This window comes from Mesoplodon bidens, assembly GCF_964165515.1.
Source record: "Mesoplodon bidens genome assembly, chromosome: 10".
Taxonomy (NCBI): domain Eukaryota; kingdom Metazoa; phylum Chordata; class Mammalia; order Artiodactyla; family Ziphiidae; genus Mesoplodon; species Mesoplodon bidens.
Genome location: NC_138172.1, coordinates 44737285 through 44757727, shown reverse-complemented (window position 1 = coordinate 44757727; position 20443 = coordinate 44737285). Strand labels below are relative to the sequence as shown.

Genomic DNA, 20443 nt, shown 5'->3' with positions numbered 1-20443 from the left:
CAATGCAGGGGACACGGGTTCGAGCCCTGGTCTGGGAAGATCCCACATACTACGGAGCCAACTAAGCCCGTGCGCCACAGCTACTGAGCCTGCGCTCTAGAGCCCGCGAGCCACAACTACTGAGCTCACGTGCCACAGCTACTGAAGCCTGTGTGCCTGGAGCCCGTGCTCTGCAACAAGAGAAGCCACCGCAATGAGAAGCCGGCGCGCCGCAACGAAGAGTAGCCCCTGCTCACCGCAACCAGAGAAAAGCCCGCGCACGGCAATGAAGACCCAATGCAGCCAAAAATAAATAAATTCATTAATATTAAAAAAAATGGAGCGTCAAAAAGCTGGTGAGAAGCTCTGCGTGCACAGTTGGCACTTCTGTGTGGAGCTGTTTTACTGAGGAATCACTGGTCTCTTCACTTGACTTGATCAGATCTCCCAAAGAAAGTTCTGATTTCCAGCCTAGAAGGTGCACAAGTCTATTAGCAGGTTCTGGATAGAACCAGGAGTAGAAGGTGAGGGGGTGACAGAGAAGGGCCTAACATTCAGTGTGGTTCCCCAACATTCAAAATTCCTGCTACACTGCTCCAGAGAAGAGAGAGGTGGGGAAGTGACCAGGAATCTAAGTGCTTCTTAAAGACTTTTAGCCAATTTTCCTGTTCTTCACCCCACCAGCATCCCCTTCTTCCAGAGGTTTCTGAGTCTTCAGCTCCTAAGCCTTTCTGGGAATTCTGCCACATGGGTTGCTGCTCAGCTTCCTGCAATGTGGCTTAGGATTTACCTTTCTCAGCTCTGCTAAAAGTCACAACTCTTTCACCTGATTTTGAGCTTCCAAAATGTTGTCATCAGCTTATTTTCATTGTTCTTCTGAGTTTATGTTTTTAATTTTTAATCTCTTTACTATCTTAGTGGAGTTTCAGGAGGGTGAAATGCTAACATGTTCAACTGCCATCTTCACGAAACCCTGGGGACTTCCCTGGTGGTCCAGTGGGAAAGAATCCGCCTTACAATGCAGGGGATGCAGGTTCAATCCCTGGTCAGGGAACTAAGATCCCACATGCCGCGGAGCAACTAAGCCCATGCGCCACAACTATTGAGCTCGTGCGCCTCAACTAGAGAGCCCACACGCTCTGGACCCTGTGCACCACAACTACAGAGCTCACGCGCCCTGGAGTCTGCACACCACAACTAGAGAAGAGAAAACCCACATGCCACAACAAGAGAGAAGCCCGTGCCACAATGAAAGATCCCGCCTGCCTCAATGAAGATCCTGCGTGGCACAACTAAGACCCAATTCAGCCAAAAATAAATTAAGTAAATAAATAAATAAATAAACACCAAACTCTGTTGTGTATCTTATTTCTAAGTTTATTGGGAAGGGGGCTGGTGGTCTGTTTGTTTGGTTTTTAGTTTTTGGTTAATTTTTTTGTTTCCCACCACCATCCCACCCCCCACCCCAACCTTCTGAATTGCAAGCCTTCAAACTCATTTTCTAAAGAATGCATCCAAGACCGTAAACATTGCTCCAAGTACCACCTTTCGCCACATCTCCTAGACCCTGCTATGATCTATTCTGTTGTTCAATTCTAAATCATCTGCAGCTTTCACTTTGCGTTCTCTTTAACCCAAGAGCTAGTTTGAAGTGTACTAACTTAATATAAGAAAAAAAATTTCCTCATTCTTTCATCGAACATGCAAATAAACCACAAAAACAGCAAAAGGTAACCAATGTCAACCCCACGAACCTTCTGGCATTGGAGACCTCAAGAACTCTTCATAAGCTACATCAGTTCTCTTTGCCCCTTTCTTTTTTTCCCTACAGACCAAATTTCACTTACTTTTCTCTTTTCTTCTAAACTGATACCACCTAAGCTACTTTTAGAGGTTTCTCTCTTGAAGATCACTGTGAAATAGGGCAAGCCCTTTATCAAGGTACACTCCCCAGGCATTTGCTGCTCAAGGCACCTCTCTCAAAGTGTGGTCCACACTAAAGGTCTGGGCATCACCATGGATATCCAAAATCAGAATCTCTGAGAGTTAGGCCAGAAAATTACTCTTTTTATACCAGCTTATTCAGACACATGGTAAAGTTTAAGAAACACTAATGTAAAGGTTTTTCTGTTAACTGCAATGGAGACACATGTAGACAGCAAAAGCAACTTTAAAAAAATGTTATGGTCCCTTCCATCAACATTTAAGGGTTTACTTTATATTAGTGCTAATACAGGCAGACCTCAGAGATACTTCTGGTTCAGTTCCAGACCACCACAATAAAGCAAATATAGCAAGAAAGCAAGCCACACGAATTTTTTGGTTTCCCAGTGCATATAAAAGTTGTTTACACTATAGTCTATGAAGTATGTAATAGCATTGTCTAAAAAAAGAACATACCTTAATTAAAAAATACTTTATTGCTAAAAAATCTTAACCATTATCCAACAATGCAGTTCTGTCACAAACCTTCAATTTGTAAAAAAACAGTATCTGTGAAATGGAAAAAGTGAAGCACAATAAAACAAGGTGTGCCTGTAACGCATAACTCAAGTTCTTTTTCCAGGAATTACTTCACACAGTCCTTTGCACAGTTATAAAAGATTCTCACCTAAGGTCAAAAGGAAGAGCAATCCAAAATTCCACTTCACTAACCTGTCACATAAGCTTAACCACTGACCCGTTACATAGCCCTCTTTATTCCTAAAATACAATTCTGCAGGCATATTCAGATTTCCCCCAAATCAGTTGCTCCTATTTCTTTAGTAATTTGCCAAAGTTCATGTTTACAATTTGGAGAAAAGTCAATGTAGAAACCAGTGCTTGCAAACAGGAAACCGGAATGCACACCAAGAAAAATTTATGCAACAGATGAAGCAAAGATGAATGTCTTGGTGTATATTTACTTAGGAAACCAAAGTTACAAGGAAACATCTAGATATCAAAAGCAAAGCTAAAGATTAAAAAAAAACAACTTCATGTTTAAAGACATGATTGCTATTCATCATATAAATGATTGTTATCACTGTATGTTTTCTTTTAAAAAATTGGTTATTTCAAATGATCTTTTGCAGAGACGTACAAGATTCCTCAATGATCTGTGTCAATAGCAACCCAACTTCAACTGCATGAATACACCACACCTTCACCCACTGAACAATCTGCATTCATTTCTAAAGGCCATGGTTGGAAGCTCATTCCAATTCTCAACTCTGACAGGTCTTAAATGCCTCCTCTGTTTCTCCCAGGCTGCTTCTCTCTAATCACAGGGGCCTAATACGGGGATGTCCTCTCTCTCAAACGTCCCTAATTCACCAAAGCGTCCTATTAGCACTTCGACCACCAGCAGCCCCACAATGCAGACATGACCGTTACTGTTCAAGCCTGAAAGGGACCAATATGAAGGTCAAGTATTTCCATTTTCTACCCAGAAAAAAACAGAATATATCATACAAACACAGTCTTTAAATATATCTCGATTACAACGGCGTTTATGCCGCAACAGCTGTAACACATGTACAGTGTAAAAGCCACAAATCAAGCCTAAGTTAGGTTGGAGATCTGCTGTGTGTAACAGCCAGAGAAGTGCCAAGACAGAGGTCACGAGGGGTGAGGAGAAGGGGTCAGAATAACTGGGGAAGGCTTCACAGTGGGAGGAAGACCCTGGAAGACTCGTACAATCTGGACAGAAGAAGGGACTCCAGAGGTGGGTAGCAGCATTAACACGGGCCCGGAGGCAGGAATGAGGACAGTGTGTGGCAAGGCCAGTGAAGGCATGGCCACAGCCGGAGCAGAGCAGGGGCCCTGGAAAGGCATGGCAGCTAAGGCTGAAGAGGGGCCCTGGGGACACAGCACGGACGGCCCGAGAGCCTTGCCAGGCTTCTTCTCCACGGGGTGCAGTTTCTGATGCTGAACAAAGCTGCCGTACCACTTGAAGGCTTTCCCACATGCCTGACACTCATAAGGCTTCTCTCCGGTGTGAACTCTCTGATGCTGAATGGAAGCAATCTTCTGGGTGAACGCCTTGCCACACTCCTTACACTGGTAGGGTTTCTCCCCGGTGTGAATTCTCTGGTGGGCGATAAAGAGTGACCTACACCCAAAAGCTTTCCAACATTCCTTACATTTATAGAGTTTCTCCCCAGTGTGTAGCCTGTGATGCTGAAGGTAGGCTGCGCTCCGACGGAAGGCCTTGCCGCACTCCTTACACTCATAGGGCTTCTCGCCCGTGTGGATGCGCTGATGCTGGGTCAAGGCTGTGTTGGAGCTCAGACCTTTGCCACACTCCTTACATTCGTAGGGTCCTGCGCCGATGTGATTTTTCTCGTGTACGATACAGTCATAGCTGGACTTGAAAGCTTTGCCACATTCCTTACATTTGAAGGGCTTCTCCCCAGTGTGGCTCATCTGATGCCGAATGAGCTTTGAGTTATATCTGAAGATCTTCCCACATTCTTTACACTCGTAGAACTTCATTCCACCTCGAAGTATTAGATTGGGATTCAGACTGAAAGTCTGCCATGGTGCCTTGCTTTTAAAATCAAAGTGCTGAGACATGTTTCTGAAAAGCCCTCCCACTGGCATGCTGTGCACCTCTGTTTCTTCAGGGGCTTCCTGCTTTACCACTGGCTCTTCTGTCTTAGTCCAGGACTCACCACCTGACCAAAGAAACCACAAGTGTTCCTCGTTACTGAACTGGAAGGGAAACAGGATCCAGTGGTCCTGATTTTCTCTCGTAGGAAGTGATTTTTTAAAAATATACCCATGGGGCTTCCCTGGTGGCGCAGTGGTTGAGAGTCCGCCTGCCGATGCAGGGGACACGGGTTCGTGCCCCAGTCCGGGAAGATCCCACGTGCCGCGGAGCGGCTGGGCCCGTGAGCCATGGCCGCTGAGCCTGTGCGTCCGGAGCCTGTGCTCCGCAGCGGGAGAGGCCACAACAGTGATAGGCCCTCATACCGCAAAAAAAAAAAAAAAAAAAAAAAAAAAAAAATATATATATATATATATACCCATAAGATGGCTACAAGCATCCATAAAGGAGGATGAGAGAGAAAAAGAAAAACAATAACATATAACTGGAGAAGTGACGACACTGGAACCAGTCCAGGGAGTGCCTCTTATAAGGAAGGGCTGGGGAATGAACCAGGGCAGGTGAAATGTGCAGAATGAGAATGGGAAGGGGACCTCCCTGGCGGTCCAGTGGTTAGGACGCCATGCTTCCACTGCAGGGGGCTCAGGTTCAATCCCTGGTTGGGGAACTAAGGTCTCACAAGCGATGCGGCACAGCCAGTTAAAAAAGGGGAGGGGGGTAAGGAAAAGAGGCAGGAGGGGAAAAAAAGAAAAAAAAGTGGGAGAGGTGAGAGGAATCAGCAAGCAATGGAAACAGGTTTTAAAAAGAGAGAGAGGGAGACCTCGAAGAAGGGAAAAGACACCCGTGAGATGAGTAGCTGAGCAGCGCGGTAACACACACAGAGAAACAATGGATCCCAGTGCCCCACCTGGAAGCCAGGAAACCACCCCATATTCCGAATTCTAAATAATGGCCTGACAATTCTACTTTTAAATATTCCACATAGGTATTCCAGTGGTTAGGACTCCGTGTTCTCACTGCTGAGGGCCCAGCTTCAATCCCTGGTCGGGGAACTAAGATCCCACAAGCCTCACAGCATGGCCAAAAAAAAAAAAAAATCCACATAATATTCTGGGATAAAACATTAGTTCATTCAGAAAGTCAGCCAGAACACAAGTCGATCGGAGAGCTGTAGGCCACAGTGGTATTACTGCTAAAGGAACCACTATTTACAACGTCGCAGTATGTGTGAGAAATGAGGCCTGGAAGCTTTCTTCCTAAAAGAAAGAAAACCCAAGTAAACAAAAGCTCCCAGGACTGGTAAGCAGTCTCTGGGAAATTTTAGGGTGGGTGGGTGTGTTGGGTGTTGTATTGGGGGAATATTCTTGCCCTTTCTTCTATAGCCCTATAGAAAACAAATATATCGTAAACCTCAAGATTATGACATCAGGAACTTTTAAATACTAAACATGATTTAAACACTAAAGAGGCAAATAAAATCATAGCTATGGCACAGATAAATCAGTTTGACCCACAGAATAATATTTTCCTTAAAAGTATGGCTAAAACCCTGCTTCTTTGCCATGAAAATTGGCATAAAATTAAATATTTTCGCTGGTAAGTGAGAAAAGAGGTGGTTTCAGAGGTAGTGGGTCACAGCTTTTCCGTGGGAGGATAGCCATGTGGATATGGACAGTGTGAAGCTATGCATTCCTAGGGAATGGTCCTTCCGGGCTCAGTGCAGGAACTCGAAAGAGGTCAGAGAGTGTACTGAGTACTACCTTATAAAAACTACAGGGAGCTTTGTTCTCTGCTGCAGGAGAAATATTTCTAGTAAACCAGGAAGGCAAACCAGAAAGCACTAGGTCCTCTTACTCACCTGGACAGATGCCTCTCAAAATCTCTGCTTCCCAGGGATCTGGGCCCCATGGTGCTTCCCCTCTCTCCAGCTGGGAGATCAGAACAGGTGTGGGGAATGGAAGTGCTTCTCCAGCAAGAAAGAGAGAGAGACAAGTTGAGGGGAGACATCCAGAGCTGTTCCTGAGATCTCTCTGCCCACCCCATCGTGGGCTAGTTGAGGAGGGGAGAAGTGGACTGCCCAGGGGACCAATGGGCCACCAGGGGTTCTGAGGAAGGGGTCCAAACTGTGCTCCAAGGTAGGGCCAGGGAGATAGTGATTCTCCTCAGGGAGAAAGTGAAAGCTCACCCTGACTCAGAAGAAAGGAAATCCCTTCAGGAAGGATGTATGTACTGATATCCTGGGAGGCTCCTCCACACAGGAGAGGGCCCAAATCCCACAACACTGGAAGGATGGAGGAACAGAGGTCTCCTGGGGGTACCCAGGAGAATCCTCTCACTCAGGGTCCAGAACCATGCTCTTCCCTGGGAAGTAATGAAGTCCAATTTCAAAGCCAAAGGGAACCTGGGATTTCCCCACCCAGCATCTCCAAAGGCTGATGAGTGCAGAACTCCTCTCTGGAGCCATCAAACCTAAGGACTACTAGAATCCCCAAGACATCTGAGAAGACATGAAACTATCACAGAGGGCCACTGAGAGAGACCTTACCCAGGGAAGCCACATTTGCATAATTCTCCAGCATCACCTCCCTGTACAGGGCCTTCTGCACAGGCTCCAGGCTGGCCCACTGGTTCTGGGTAAAGTACACAGCCACATCCTCAAAGGTCACTGGCTCCTGAAACAACAGGTTCCTGCTGAAGCCTTGAGCGAGGGCCAGAAGGGGGCAGTCTGAGCTGCAGGGAAGAGATGGACCTGCCAGGGTCTGTGACTCTGAGCCTCGTGGAAGGTTTGCTCTATGGACAAGAGCATTCAGCACCCCATCCAGAGGCCAGTCCTCAGCCAGTGTTCCCACCTCCAGACTCGGTACGCCAATGCTCTCCCACCTACTCAGCTCTGGGGCTCCAAACTGTCATCCTAACCTCATAACTTGGCATCTGGGGCTCTCCTGCCTGGTAACTGCATCAACCCCCTTTGTTCATTTCTCCATGGATCTGTCCCTCTAGCACCTGCTGCCCTCATGTACTCTTAACCTGTCACCTAATTTTCTGTACACCAACCACTCTCTCTGTCTCCACTCAGCCGAAGTACATATGCACGGCCACATGTACTCCCTGCCCCAGCTTCTCCTGGCCTTCCCCAACAGCTTCCACTATGCGCAGAGGAGCCACTCCTTAGGAATAGTCCCAGTGCAGTTAGAACATTCTTTAACACCATACACAAAAATAAACTCAAAATGGATTAAAGACCTAAATGTAAGACCAGATACTATAAAACTCTTAGAGGAATACATAGGCATAACACTCTCTGACATAAATCACAGCACGATCTTTTCTGATCATCTCCTAAAGTAATGGAAATAAAAACAAAAATAAACAAATGAGACCTAACTAAACTCAAAAGCTTTTGCACAGCAAAGGAAACCATAAACAAAACAAAAAGACAACCCACAGAATGGGAGAAAATATTTGCAAACGATGTGACCAACAAGGGATTAATCTCCAAAATTTACAAACAGCTCATGAAACTCAATATTAAAAAAACAAACAATCCAATCCAAAAATGGGCAAAAGACCTAAATAGACATTTCTCCGAAGAAGGCATACAAATGGCCAAGAGGCACATGAAAAGATGCTCAGCATCTCTGATTATTAGAGAAAAGCAAATCAATACTACAATGAGATTCACCTCACACCAATCAGAATGGCCATTAACAAAAAATCTAACAATAAATGCTGGAGAGGGTGTGGACAGAAAGGAACCCACTACACTGTTGGTGGGAATGTAAATTGGTAACAGCCACTATGGAGAACAGTACGGAGGTTCCTTAAAAACCTAAAAATAGAGCTACCATATGATCCAGCAATCCCACTCCTGGGCATATATCTGGAGAAAAACATGTTTTGAAAGGACACATGCACCCCAATGTTCACTGCAGCACTGTTTACAATAGCCAAGACATGGAAGCAACCTAAATGTCCATTGAGAGAAGAATGAATAAAGAAGATGTGGTACATATATACAATGGAATATTACTCAGCCATTAAAAAGAATGAAATAGTGCCATTTGCAGCAACATGGATGGACCTGGAGATTATCATACTAAGTGAAGTAAGTTAGAGAAAGCCAAATACCATATGATATTGCTTATATGCAGAATCTAAAAAAAAAGATACAAATTAACTTATTTACAAAACAGAAACAGACTCACAGACTTAGAGAATGAACTTATGGTTACCAGGGGACTGGCAGTGGGGGGAAGGGATGGATTGGGAGTTTGGGATTGACATGTACACACTGCTATATTTAAAACAGATATCCAACAAGGACCCAATGTATAGCACAGGGAACTCTGCTCAACATTCTGTAATAACCTAAATGGGTAAAGAATTTGAAAAGGAAAAGATACTTGTATATATATAACAGAATCACTTTGCTGTACACCTGAAGCTAACACAACATGGTTAATCAACTATACTCCGTAATAAAATAAAAATTAGGAAGCATCAGGAAGATGGTGGTGTGGGAATACGCAGAGTTTGCCTCTCCCCACAACTAGGGCACCTGCCAGACACTGGTGGGGGACCCCGATGCCCAAGGAGATGGGTATAAGCCCCAAGTGAACCGGTAGGACGTGGGGGGACTGAGGGGGAAGGAGAAGTGGAGGCTGGATAGGACTGGCAGCCCTGAAGGGTGGCTGAGAGGGGGGAGGAGTTCCCATGACTGGTGGGACCCTCAGGGGCTCGGATCATGGGGAGCACACGCAGTGTTTCCCCTGCCCAATCTCCAGGACCAGAGGAGCAGGAGAGGAGCAGAGGGCGTATGCACCACCCACTTGGGCCCACAGAGACTGCTAAGCTCCCAGGCTGATTCCCCAGCCCTCCAAAGCCCACTCCAGGCTGCATGGGTCCTGGGGAGGGAGACTGGGGAGAACAGGAGAGGCAGGCGGGAGGGGCCCTCCGGGACTGGAGGAGCAGGAGAGGAGCGAGGGTGTTTGCTCTGCCCACTCGGGCCCAGGATGCCTGCTGAGCTCCCAAGTGGGGTCACCCACCCTCTGAAACCAGAGGTGGGAGGTACGCCTGGGCCCCTTCTGTTCTGTTGAGCCTAAGCCCCACCCCCCACACCCATCAGGGCCTTTTCCAGCCCTGTGGGTCCTAAGCATAGGCCCTGCCCCCCACCCAAACCTTGCCCCTGCTTAGGCCGTGCCTTCCAGAGCCAAGACCTTTTCCACCTTTTTTTTTTTTCTACTCCTTGTTTTTACTATTGTGGTTCTGTTTTACCTTCTGGTTGTTGTTTCATCTATATTTTTATTTTTATATTTTTTCTAACATATCTGTTAGTTTCCTAGTTTAATTTTATTTTTTACTTTGTTACAGTTCTCCTTTTTCTTTTTTCTTTTTTTTTTTTTGCGCCACCTTGCGTGGCTTGCGGGATCTTGGTTCACGAGCTGGGCGTCGGGCTGAAGCTCTTGCAGTGGGAGCTCCAAGTCTGAACCACTGGACTAACACAGAACCTCAGACCCCAGGGAATAGTCATCGCAGTGAGGTCTCCCAGAGGTCCTCATCTTGGCACCAAGACCCAGCTCTACCCAACATCCTACAAACTCCAGTGTTGGAAGCCTCAGGCCAAACAACCAGTGAGACAGGAACACAATCCCACTCACAAAAAAAAAAGGAAAAAAAAAAAAAGGAGATGGCAAAATAATATGTCACACATGAAGGAACAAGGTAAAAACCTACAAGACCAAATAAATGAAGAGGAAATAGGCAATCTACCTGAAAAAGAATTCAGAGTAATGATAGTAAAGATGATCCAGAATCTCGGAAATAGAATGGAGGCAAGGACTGAGAAAATACAAGAAATGTTTAACAAAGATCTAGAACAACTAAAGAACAAACAGAGATGAACAATACAATAACTGAAATGAAAAATACACTAGAAGGAATCAATAACAGAATAACTGAGGCAGAAGAATGAATAAGTGAGCTGGAAGACAAAATAGTGGAAATAAACTGCAGAGGAGCAGAATAAAGAAAAAAGAATGAAAAGAATTGAAGACAATCTCAGAGACCTCTGGGACAACACTAAACACACCAACATTTGAATTATAGGGGTCCCAGAAGAAGAAGAGAAAAAGAAAGGGTCTGAATTATAGTCAAAAACTTCCCTAACATGGGAAAGGAAATAGTCACCCAAGTCCAGGAAGCACAGAGTCCCATACAGGATAAACCCTAGGAAAAATACACCAAGACACATATTAATCAAACTAACAAAAATTAAATTCAAAGAAAAAAAAATTAAAAGCGGCAAGGGAAAAGCAACAAATAACATACAAGGGAATCCCCATAAGGTTATCAACTGATTTTTCAGCAGAAACTCTGCAGACCAGAAGAGAGTGGCACGATAAACTTAAAGTGATGGAAGAGAAAAATCTACAACCAAAATTACTCTACCCAGCAAGGAACTCATTCAGATTCGACAGAGAAATCAAAAGTTTTTCAGAAGAGCAAAAGCTAAGAGAATTCAGTACCACCAAACCAGCTTTACAACAAATGCTAAAGAAACTTCTCTAGGCGGGAAACACAAGTGAAGAAAAAGACCCACAGGATAGAAAGCCCAGAGTTAAGCCCACACACATATGGTCACCTAATTTATGACAAAGGAGGCAAGAACATACAATGAAGAAAAGACAGCCTCTTCAATAAGTGGTGCTGGGAAAACTGGACAGGTACATGTAAAAGAATGAAATTAGAACACTCCCTAACACCATACGCAACAATAAACTCCAAATGGATTAAAGACCTAAATGTAAGACCAGACACTATAAAACTCTTAGAGGAAAACATAGGAGAAACACTCTGACATAAACCACAGCAAGATCTTTTTTGACCCACCTCCTAGAGTAATGGAAAGAAAAACAAAAATAAACAAAATGGGACCTAATTAAACTTAAAAGGTTTTGCACAGCAAAGGAAACCATAAACAAGATGAAAAGACAACCCTCCGAATGGGAGAAAATATTTTCAAATGAAACAATGGACAAAGGATTAAGCTCCAAAATATACAAACAGCTCATGGAGCTCAATAACAAAAAAACAAACAATTCAATTAAAAAATGGGCAGAAGACCTAAGTAGATATTTCACCAAAGAAGACATACAGATGGCCTAGAGACACATGAAAAGATGCTCAGCATCACTAATTATTAGAGAAATGCAAATCAAAACTCCAATGAGGTATCACCTCACACTGGTCAGAATGGCCATTATCAAAAAATCTAGAAACAATAAATGCTGGAAAGGATGTGGTGAAGAGAACCCTCCACTGTTGGTGGGAATGTAAATTGATACATTTATAATATCAATATCATACATATGGAGAACAGTATGGAGGTTCCTTATAAAACTAAAAATAGAACTACCATATGAACCAGCAATCCCACTACTGGGCATATACCCAGAGAAAACCACAATTCAAAAAGAGACATGTATCACAATGTTCACTGCAGCACTATTTACAATAGCCAGGACATGGAACCAACCTAAATGCACATCAACAGATGAGTGGATAAAGAGGATATGGCACATATATATAAATGGAATATTACTCAGCCATAAAAAGGAACAAAATTGAGTTATTTGTAGTGAGACAGATGGACCTAGAGGCTGTCATACAGAGTGAAGTAAGTCAGAAAAAGAAAAACAAATACCGTATGCTAACACATATATATGGATCTGAAAAAAAAAAAGGTACTGATGAACCTAGTGGCAGGGCACAATAAAGACACAGACATAAGAGAATGGACTTGAGGACACGGCAGGGGAGGGGGAAGCTGGGACGAAGTGAGAGAGTAGCACTGACATATCTACACTACCAAACGTAAAATAGATAGCTAGTGGGAAGCAGCCACATAGCACAGGGAGATCTGCTCAGTGCTTTTCGATAACCTAGAGGGGTGGGATAGGGAGGGTGGAAGGGAGGCTCAAGAGGGAGGGGATATGGGGATATATGTATGCATACGGCTGATTCACTTTGTTGTACAACAGAAACTAACACAGTACTGTGAAGCAATTATACTCCAATAAAGATATATTAAAAAAAAAATAGGGCTTCCCCGGTGGCACAGTGGTTGAGAGTCCGCCTGCCGACGCAGGGGACGCAGGTTTGCGCCCCGGTCTGGGAGGATCCCACATGCCGCGGAGTGGCTGGGCCCGTGAGCCATGGCCGCTGAGCCTGCGCGTCTGGAGCCTGTGCTCCGCAACGGGAGAGGCCACAGCAGTGAGAGGCCCGTGTACGGCAAAAAAAAAAGATAAATAAATAAAATAGTCCCAGTATTTTACAAATTTCTTTTTATACCTTCTTACCTTATCAGAAAGCTAGCTCTCTTGAAGGAAACCTGCAGCCTGCCCATTGTGGCCTCTCCTCCAAACTACTTGTCTTCAAAGAAGGCTGGCTATGTGCTTATCTCTGGGCACAGGCACGTCCCCCTGTCTTGAGCTCCATCCCACCTGCCAAAGTGTGCCCCCTCTGTCTCCCTTGGGCCACCTCCATCTTCTGAAGAGTGAAGGGAACTCATATTTGTGGATTAGCCCCTAGGCATCAGGCTCCTGGGTGGGTACTTTTTTTTGTTTTTAATATATCTATTTTACTTTATTAATTAATTAATTCATTTATTTATTTATTTTTGGCTGCATCGGGTCTTCATTGCTGCATGCGGGCTTTCTCTAGTTGCGGTGAGTGGGGGCTACTCTTTGTTGTGGTGCACGGGCTTCTCATTGTGGTGGCTTCTCTTGTTGTGGAGCACAGGCTCTAGGCACACGGGCTTTAGTAGTTGTGGCATGTGGGCTCAGTAGTTGTGGCTTGCGGGCTCTAGAGTGCAGGCTCAGTAGTTGTGGCGCATGGGGTTAGGTGCTCCGCGGCATGTGGGATTTTCCCGGACCAGGGCTCGAACCTGTGTCCCCTGCACTGGCAGGCGGATTCTTAATCACTGCACCACCGGGAAGCCCCATTGGGTGGGTACTTTTAAATCTTGTCTTTGGGACTTCCCTGGTGGTCTAGTGGTTAAGACTTCACCTTATAATGCAGTGGGTGTGGGTTCAATCCCTGGTCAGGGAGCTAAAATCCAACACGCCTCGTGGCCAAAAAACCAAAAACATAAAACAGAAGCAATATTGTAACAAATTCAATAAACACTTTAAAAATGGTCCACATCAAAAAAATCTTGTCTTTCATTTACTTTTTACAACATATATATGAAGTCATAGTTGTTACTCCCATTTTTCAAAGGATGAAACTAAGATTCAGAAAAATTGATTACTTTGCCCAAGATCACACAGCCAGGAAGTGACACAGCTGGGACTTCAACACAAACCTGTCAAACAGCAAACCTGGGCTCTTCCCACATAGCATGCTGCCTCCGACAGGGGCTCATGAACTTCTCCAAACACATAGCTAACCCCTGAACCTCATTATAACCTGGTGTTGCCCCATCTTTGGAGAACATCTTTTCAAACCCAACTTCCAAAATTACGTATCAAGCCGTCTTTACTGTGCTCCCTCCAGGCCACGTGGGGGCCCTCCCCCAATCTACACTGAGGGATCAGCTATTTCAAAACCGCACACACCATCCTAGGAGCCAGAGCCTCTGCATCTTCCATGAGATGTAGAAGCAGTTTCTAATGGTGTCCACTGACTACCTTCTCTGCTTCTATAGACAGCACAGTGCAGACCACAGAGACTGGGCTCAGCCTGGAGGGGTTTCCTGCCTTCTGCACCTTTTCACCTTCATGACCCCACAGATGATTCCGTCTCCTAGGAGATTCTCACCACCCTATGCAGTCAGCCTTGTTCTTTTCAGCCCAATGAAAAGGAAGACACCTACCCACAGGGGCTCAGCTAAGCCCCTTACTCTTTGAGTGTCCCAGTCTCTCCTGGCAGCCTGTGCACTGGAGTCAGCAGAGGCGACAGGGAGAAGGGAATGCTCTCACAACTGCTCCTGGGGGAAGCAGGGAAGAAACATACCCCAAGCATAAATGCTGGCAAGTTAAACTTCTCCCAGCCACTCTACTGGCACTACACTCAGGTCCTTCTGAGGGGGTCCTTTGCAAACAAGAACTAGGGAACTCAGTTCAAAAGGAGACATTGAGAGAAGAACAAATTTAGAAACTTCTCAAAGGGAGAGTTGACCCTTAAGCTGGGCAATGACGAGGCTCAAAGGGCCCCCCAAATAGCTTGAGCCCCAAATCCAAACATCAGATAGAACCATGATGTCCTGTGAGTAATCACTGCTTCAACAACAAGGCATTAAAGGGCTTCTGATGACAGTGACCACAGGCTCACAGGTAAACCAAAGTTCACCTCTGCGTGCAGCAAGTCAAACCTCACTCCCTCACATCTTCAGAGCTATTCTCACAACTTTCTCCACCCAGTACCATCTTCCTCCCCAAATTGTTCTTCCCACCTGCTGTCAAATAACCGCAGGTATCATGAGTCCAAAAAAATGCCTGTTATTAAAGGAGAACTTACTTTTTCAAGACAGGTAGGTTGTTGATACATTCTTCTTCCTCCTATGGATGGTCACTATGTACATCAACTTATTTTATTTTTCTCCACAGTATTTTTCATCATCTGACAAATTATACTTTTATTGTCTATCTCTCCCCACCAGGTTGTAAGTCATGAGGGAAGGATTCTGTTTTGTTCATTATTGGTTTACTAGTGCACAGTACATTGGCCTGGCAGATGCAAGATGATTAATATGAATTTGCTGAAAGAATTAATTTCAAAAATGGTTTGATCACCAATAAAAATTTTTACATTTATGAAGGTCAGAAAACAATAGCAAATACCACCTTAACAGTGAAGTGCCAGAGCACATCCATTAAAGTTAATGGTTGATAATTTACCACGCACTGAGTTCTACTTTCTGTGAAAGACTGGAAGAGCATAAATGTAGGAAAGAAACATAAACATCTTTGCTTGCAGAGGAAATAGCTATCTGCCTAAAAAATATCCAAGACGCAGGAGAATAAACAAAAAACATTTAAAACTGACAAAATAATTCATTAAGTTAGCTAGATATAGGATAAGTGAACAAAAATGATTAGCTTTCCTAAATACCACCATAAACAATTAGAAGACAAAAAAAGAGAAAATAAGATGCCATTCATATGAAAATAGCTAAGAACCGACCTAACAAAAACCTGCAAAACCAAGACAAGAAAACTAAATGTTTATTAAAATAAATAAAAGAGAAACTGAATAAATTGAAATATACAGTGTTTCTGAATGGGAAGACTCAAACTTGTAAAGAAGTCAATTACCCCAATTTTGCCTATGAATTCAAAAAAATCCACTCCCCCACCAAAAAATCAATGAGATTTATACAGGGGTAGGGGATCATTTAGAGTAATCTGGAAAAAGTAAGTGTGAAAAACTAGCTGAGAAGGTTTTGAAGGAAATACATTTTTGAAAGAAATGATGAGGGGGAATTAAACCCTACCTTAAAAGGATAATACTTCAAGAAAACGAGACTACAAGCCATAGATAGTGAGAAAATATTTTAAAAGACATAATAAAGGACTATTATCCCAAGTATATAGAGAACTCTTAAAACTCAATAAGAAAATGAACAACCCGATTCAAAAAATCGGCAAAAGACCTGAACAGATACCTCATCAAAGAAGTTATACAGATGGCAAACAGGTATATGAAAAGATGCTATACAACAGCGGTCCCTAACCTTTTTGGCACCAGGGACCAGTTTCGTGGAAGACAATTTTTCCACGGACTGGACGGGGGTGTTGGGGGGTGGTTCAGGTGGTAATGCGAGGGATGGGGAGCGGCCAATGAAGCTTCACTTGCTCGCCGCTTACCTTCTTCTGTGCAGCCTGGTTCCTAACAGGCAGGACCAGTCCAGTACCGGTCGTTGGCCTCGGGGTTGGGGACCCCTGCTCTACAACATATGTCTTCAGGCAAATGCAAATTAAATCAATGAGATACCACTACACATCCATTAGGATGGCCAAAATCCAAAACACTGACAATACCAAATGCTGGCAAGGATTTGGAGCAACACAAACACTCATTCATTGCTGGCAGGAATACAAACCGGTGTGGCCACTCTGGAAGACGTTTAACAGCTTCTTACAAAACTAAACATACTCTTACCATATGATCCAGCAATCATGCTCCTCGGTATCTTCCCAATGAGTTGAAAACTTACGTCCACACAAAAACCTGCACAAGGATGTTTATAGTAGCTTTATTCATAATTGCCAAAACTTGGAAGCAACCAAGATGTCCTTCAGTAGGTGAATGGAGAAATAAACTGTGGTACAATCAATGGAATATTACTCAGCACTAAAAAGAAATAAGCTATCAAGCCATGAAAAGTCACACAAGACCTTAAATGAATACTGCTAAGTGAACAAAACCAATATGAAAAGGTATGATACCAACTACACAACATTCTGGAAAAGGCAAAAAGATCAATAGTTGCCAGGAAGGGAGGGCAGAACACAGAGGATTTTTAGAGCCTGTGAAGAGGCTCTGTATGATACTACAATAATAGATACATATCATTACACATTTGTAACCCATAGAATGTACAACACCAAGAGTGAAACCTGGGCTTCCCTGGTAGCACAGTGGTTAAGAATCCACCTGCCAGTGTAGGGGACATGGGTTCGAGCCCTGGCCAGGAAGATCCCGCATGCCACAGAGCAACTAAGCCCGTGCACCACAACTACCGAGCCTGCGCTCTAGAGCCCACGAGCCACATCTACTGAAGGCCGCGTGCCACAACTACTGAAGCCTGTGCTCCTAGAGCCTGTGCTCCAAAACAAGAGAAGCCACTGCAATGAGAAGGCCTCGCACTGCAACGAAGAGTAGCCTCTGCTCGCTGCAACTAGAGAAAGCCCGCGTGCAGCAACAAAGACCCAACGCAGCCAAAAAATAAATTAAATAAATAAACTAAATCTACTAAAAAAACAAAGAGTGAACCCTAATGCAAGCTACGGACTTTATGTGACTATGATGTGTCAATGTAGGATCATCAGTTGTAACTAATGTACCACTCTGATAATGACGGAGGCTCTACATGTGTGAAGCCAGGAAGCATATGGGGACTCTGTGCTTTTTGCTCAATTTTGCTATGAACCTAAAACTTCTCTAAAAAAATTAAGTCTACTAAAAAAGAAAGGGAAAGGGGCAGGGAGAGCAATACTTAATCTCTTACCTGGACTGCAATATCATCCTGACTCACACTCTTCTGCAACCAATGCACCACTACGGGCTGAAAACCTTTTTAATATATAAATCCAACCCTTTCAACTCCCCTGCTTAAAATCCTTTAGTGTCTTCCTACTGAACCCAGAATAGAAACCAAAGTCTTCACAGTGATCTCCAAGCCATGTGCCTAGTTGCCCCACCTCACAATGAACTACTTCCTCTGACCTCTCCCTGTCTCCAGAGTACACCCAGCTTTCTCTCCCAGCCCAGGGCTGATGCATCTGCTGTCCTCTCTGGAAAGCTCTTCTTTACTTCTTTCTCCAGTAGTTTTCAAGACTATTTCTACCTCATCCTTGAGGTCTCAACGTCATGTGACCACCTCCATGAGGGCTTCCCTGACCACTACCTTCAAAGGTAGCTTCGTTGGGGCTTCTCAAATTTGAGAAGGTGTGTAAGAATCACCTGGAGAGCCTGTTACAACAGATTGCTGACCCCACTTACCCTCCTCCCCAATCTGACTCCGCGTCTAGGGTGGGACTAACAATTTGCAATTCTAATGAGCACCCAGGTGATCCTGATGCTGCCCACGTATGGACCACACTTTTACGAAGCACTGTACTTTAGCAACAGGTAATTATGGTAACTTATTTGTTTTGGGTAAAAGTACCCTCCATGAGAAAAGGGAACCTGTCTGCATTATTCAGTACTATGCACCTAGCATTTAGAAAGCACATATGGAAAAAACAATGCTGGTCTCTCTGGGATACATCTACTACTTGTGGAGCAATCCCTTCAATAAAGAATTTCTCTGGGGCTTCCCTGGTGGCACAGTGGTTAAGAATCCGCCTGCCAATGCAGGGGACACGGGTTCGAGCCCTGGTCCGGGAAGATCCCACATGCCGCAGAGCAGCTGAGCCCGTGCGCCACAACTACTGAGCCTGCGCTCTAGAGCCTGTGAGCCACAACTACTGAGCCCGCGTGCCACAACTACTGAAGCCCACTCACTTAGAGCCCACACTCCGCAACAAGAGAAGCCACCACAATGAGAAGCCCGCGCACCGCAACGAAGAGTAGCCCCCACTCAACGCAACTAAAGAAAGCCCGCACACAGCAACGAAGACCCAACGCAGCCAAAAACAAATTATTTTTATTTTTTTTTTTAAAAAGAATTTCTCTTATCTCGGCAGGCAACCTTTTTTTTTTTTTTAAATCCCACGTTCCTAATTTATCCCCCCAACTCATTTCCCCTTTGGTAAAGCTGTTTTCTGTATCTGTGCTGGCAACTTTTATTTGTAGAACATGATCTGGATTTCCACATTTAGGGGGAATTTCTTGGCTTGGGTCCCCCTTTTTCCACTTAAACCTATTCATCCAAACTCATCACTCTGTACACACAAGACTCTTATTTCCTCCACCATGTATTTACAGCCATAGCCCTGGGGATGGACTCAAGAGGGAAACCATAGCCTGGCCAAGTTAGGCCTTCTTGGTCCTTTCCTGATTACCTGATAGCTCATGTGATTTTTAAAAGACTGAAAAGAAGCTCAGCTCACCTGAGGCCAAGTGGTTTGGAGCATGGCTGATGTTCCCTGGCTCCGTGCACTGTCTTCTGGGTTTGGAAGAACAAGAACCTTAAAAGCTAAGAGAAGAAGAGCCATGAGTGCAATAGTCCCTGTGCTACATCACCCACAGCCGCCTTCCGTCTTTTCCTTTCGAGCACTGGCGGGAGACTCTATCAGCCCTGCTCTGGCTGATCGCCCCAAACTCCTCATGAATTGCACTGCCTGGTCCTCGGGACAATCCACCACCTGCCTGCTCTGCCCAAGAGCGTCCCGGGGCCCATTCACATTGAGCGGACCTAGGGATCCAAGACGAATCCTGTCCCTACAGTGCTGGGTCTGAACAAAAAAAACCTAAAAAAGCGCTTAGAGGGATCATGACATTGACCCCAAAAAGCGTGCCTTTGGAGAAGGGAGACAGGGGTGGCTGGATCTGGATTGAGCTAAAATACTCAAGTGTTCCAGTGGGTGATGATGACAGGAGACCCCAACGGGCTCTCCACCCAAGGAAGCAGGAGACCCCAAACATCAGAAACTTCGGTACCGGGCACGGGAGGCAGTTGCGCCAACTTCTTTAGGACAAAAAAGAGGATCACGCCTCGGTGGGCAAGGGACTGGACCAGGGCTCTAGGAGGCCCCGCAACCACCTCGGCGGCTTCTGCGAGGCCCAGACACCCGTGCACCGGGTCAGAGAGGCGAGTTCAGGGGCGGGGTGCTGACGAATCGCTAAGGAAAGCGAGGAAGCTGGCGCCGGACAAGACTAGCACGAAGAACTCGCCTGAAACGAGCCTGTTCCCCTCAGAACCTCTCGGTGAGTCTCCGAAAGCCGACACAGAACCAAGCAGGGGCATCGAGCGCCCCTCTAGGCCGCCCGGAGGCGGCCCATCTCGGTGGTCCCCGCGGCGCTGCCTCACGTGACCCGAGGGGGCGGGGAATAGGACAGGCTCTTGCGCGTGACGTCATGTGCGGGCGCCGCACCGCCGAGCAAGCTGCGGGTGCCTCCGCCCCTGTGCTTCAACCTCTGAGGGCGGGCTGTGAGGGCGCTGACGTAACCTTGCTCTACTCAGATCTCGGCCTCTAGACCTAGGTG

The 20443-nt window shown here is 45.2% G+C and overlaps 1 protein-coding gene across 5 annotated transcripts; it reads right to left on the bottom strand.

Moving 5' to 3' along the window:
- Positions 1-1335: 1335 nt before the first annotated feature.
- Positions 1336-20272, bottom strand: ZNF621 (zinc finger protein 621). 5 transcript variants are annotated; one of them, XM_081246950.1, is made up of 5 exons: positions 19348-20272; positions 16733-16801; positions 7116-7242; positions 6429-6536; positions 1336-4637 (listed from the first exon to the last, which is right to left on the bottom strand). In XM_081246950.1, exons 2-5 carry the CDS (start codon positions 16733-16735, stop codon positions 3580-3582), a joined length of 1296 nt encoding a protein of 431 aa, XP_081103076.1. In that variant the 5' UTR covers positions 16736-16801; positions 19348-20272; the 3' UTR covers positions 1336-3579. The 5 variants fall into 5 exon arrangements, with proteins under 5 accessions (XP_081103076.1, XP_081103077.1, XP_081103075.1 ...); XM_081246951.1 differs by lacking the exon at positions 16733-16801 and having other exon boundaries at positions 7116-7300; positions 19348-19433; positions 19898-20272; XM_081246949.1 differs by lacking the exon at positions 16733-16801 and having other exon boundaries at positions 19348-19433; positions 19898-20272.
- Positions 20273-20443: the final 171 nt, after the last annotated feature.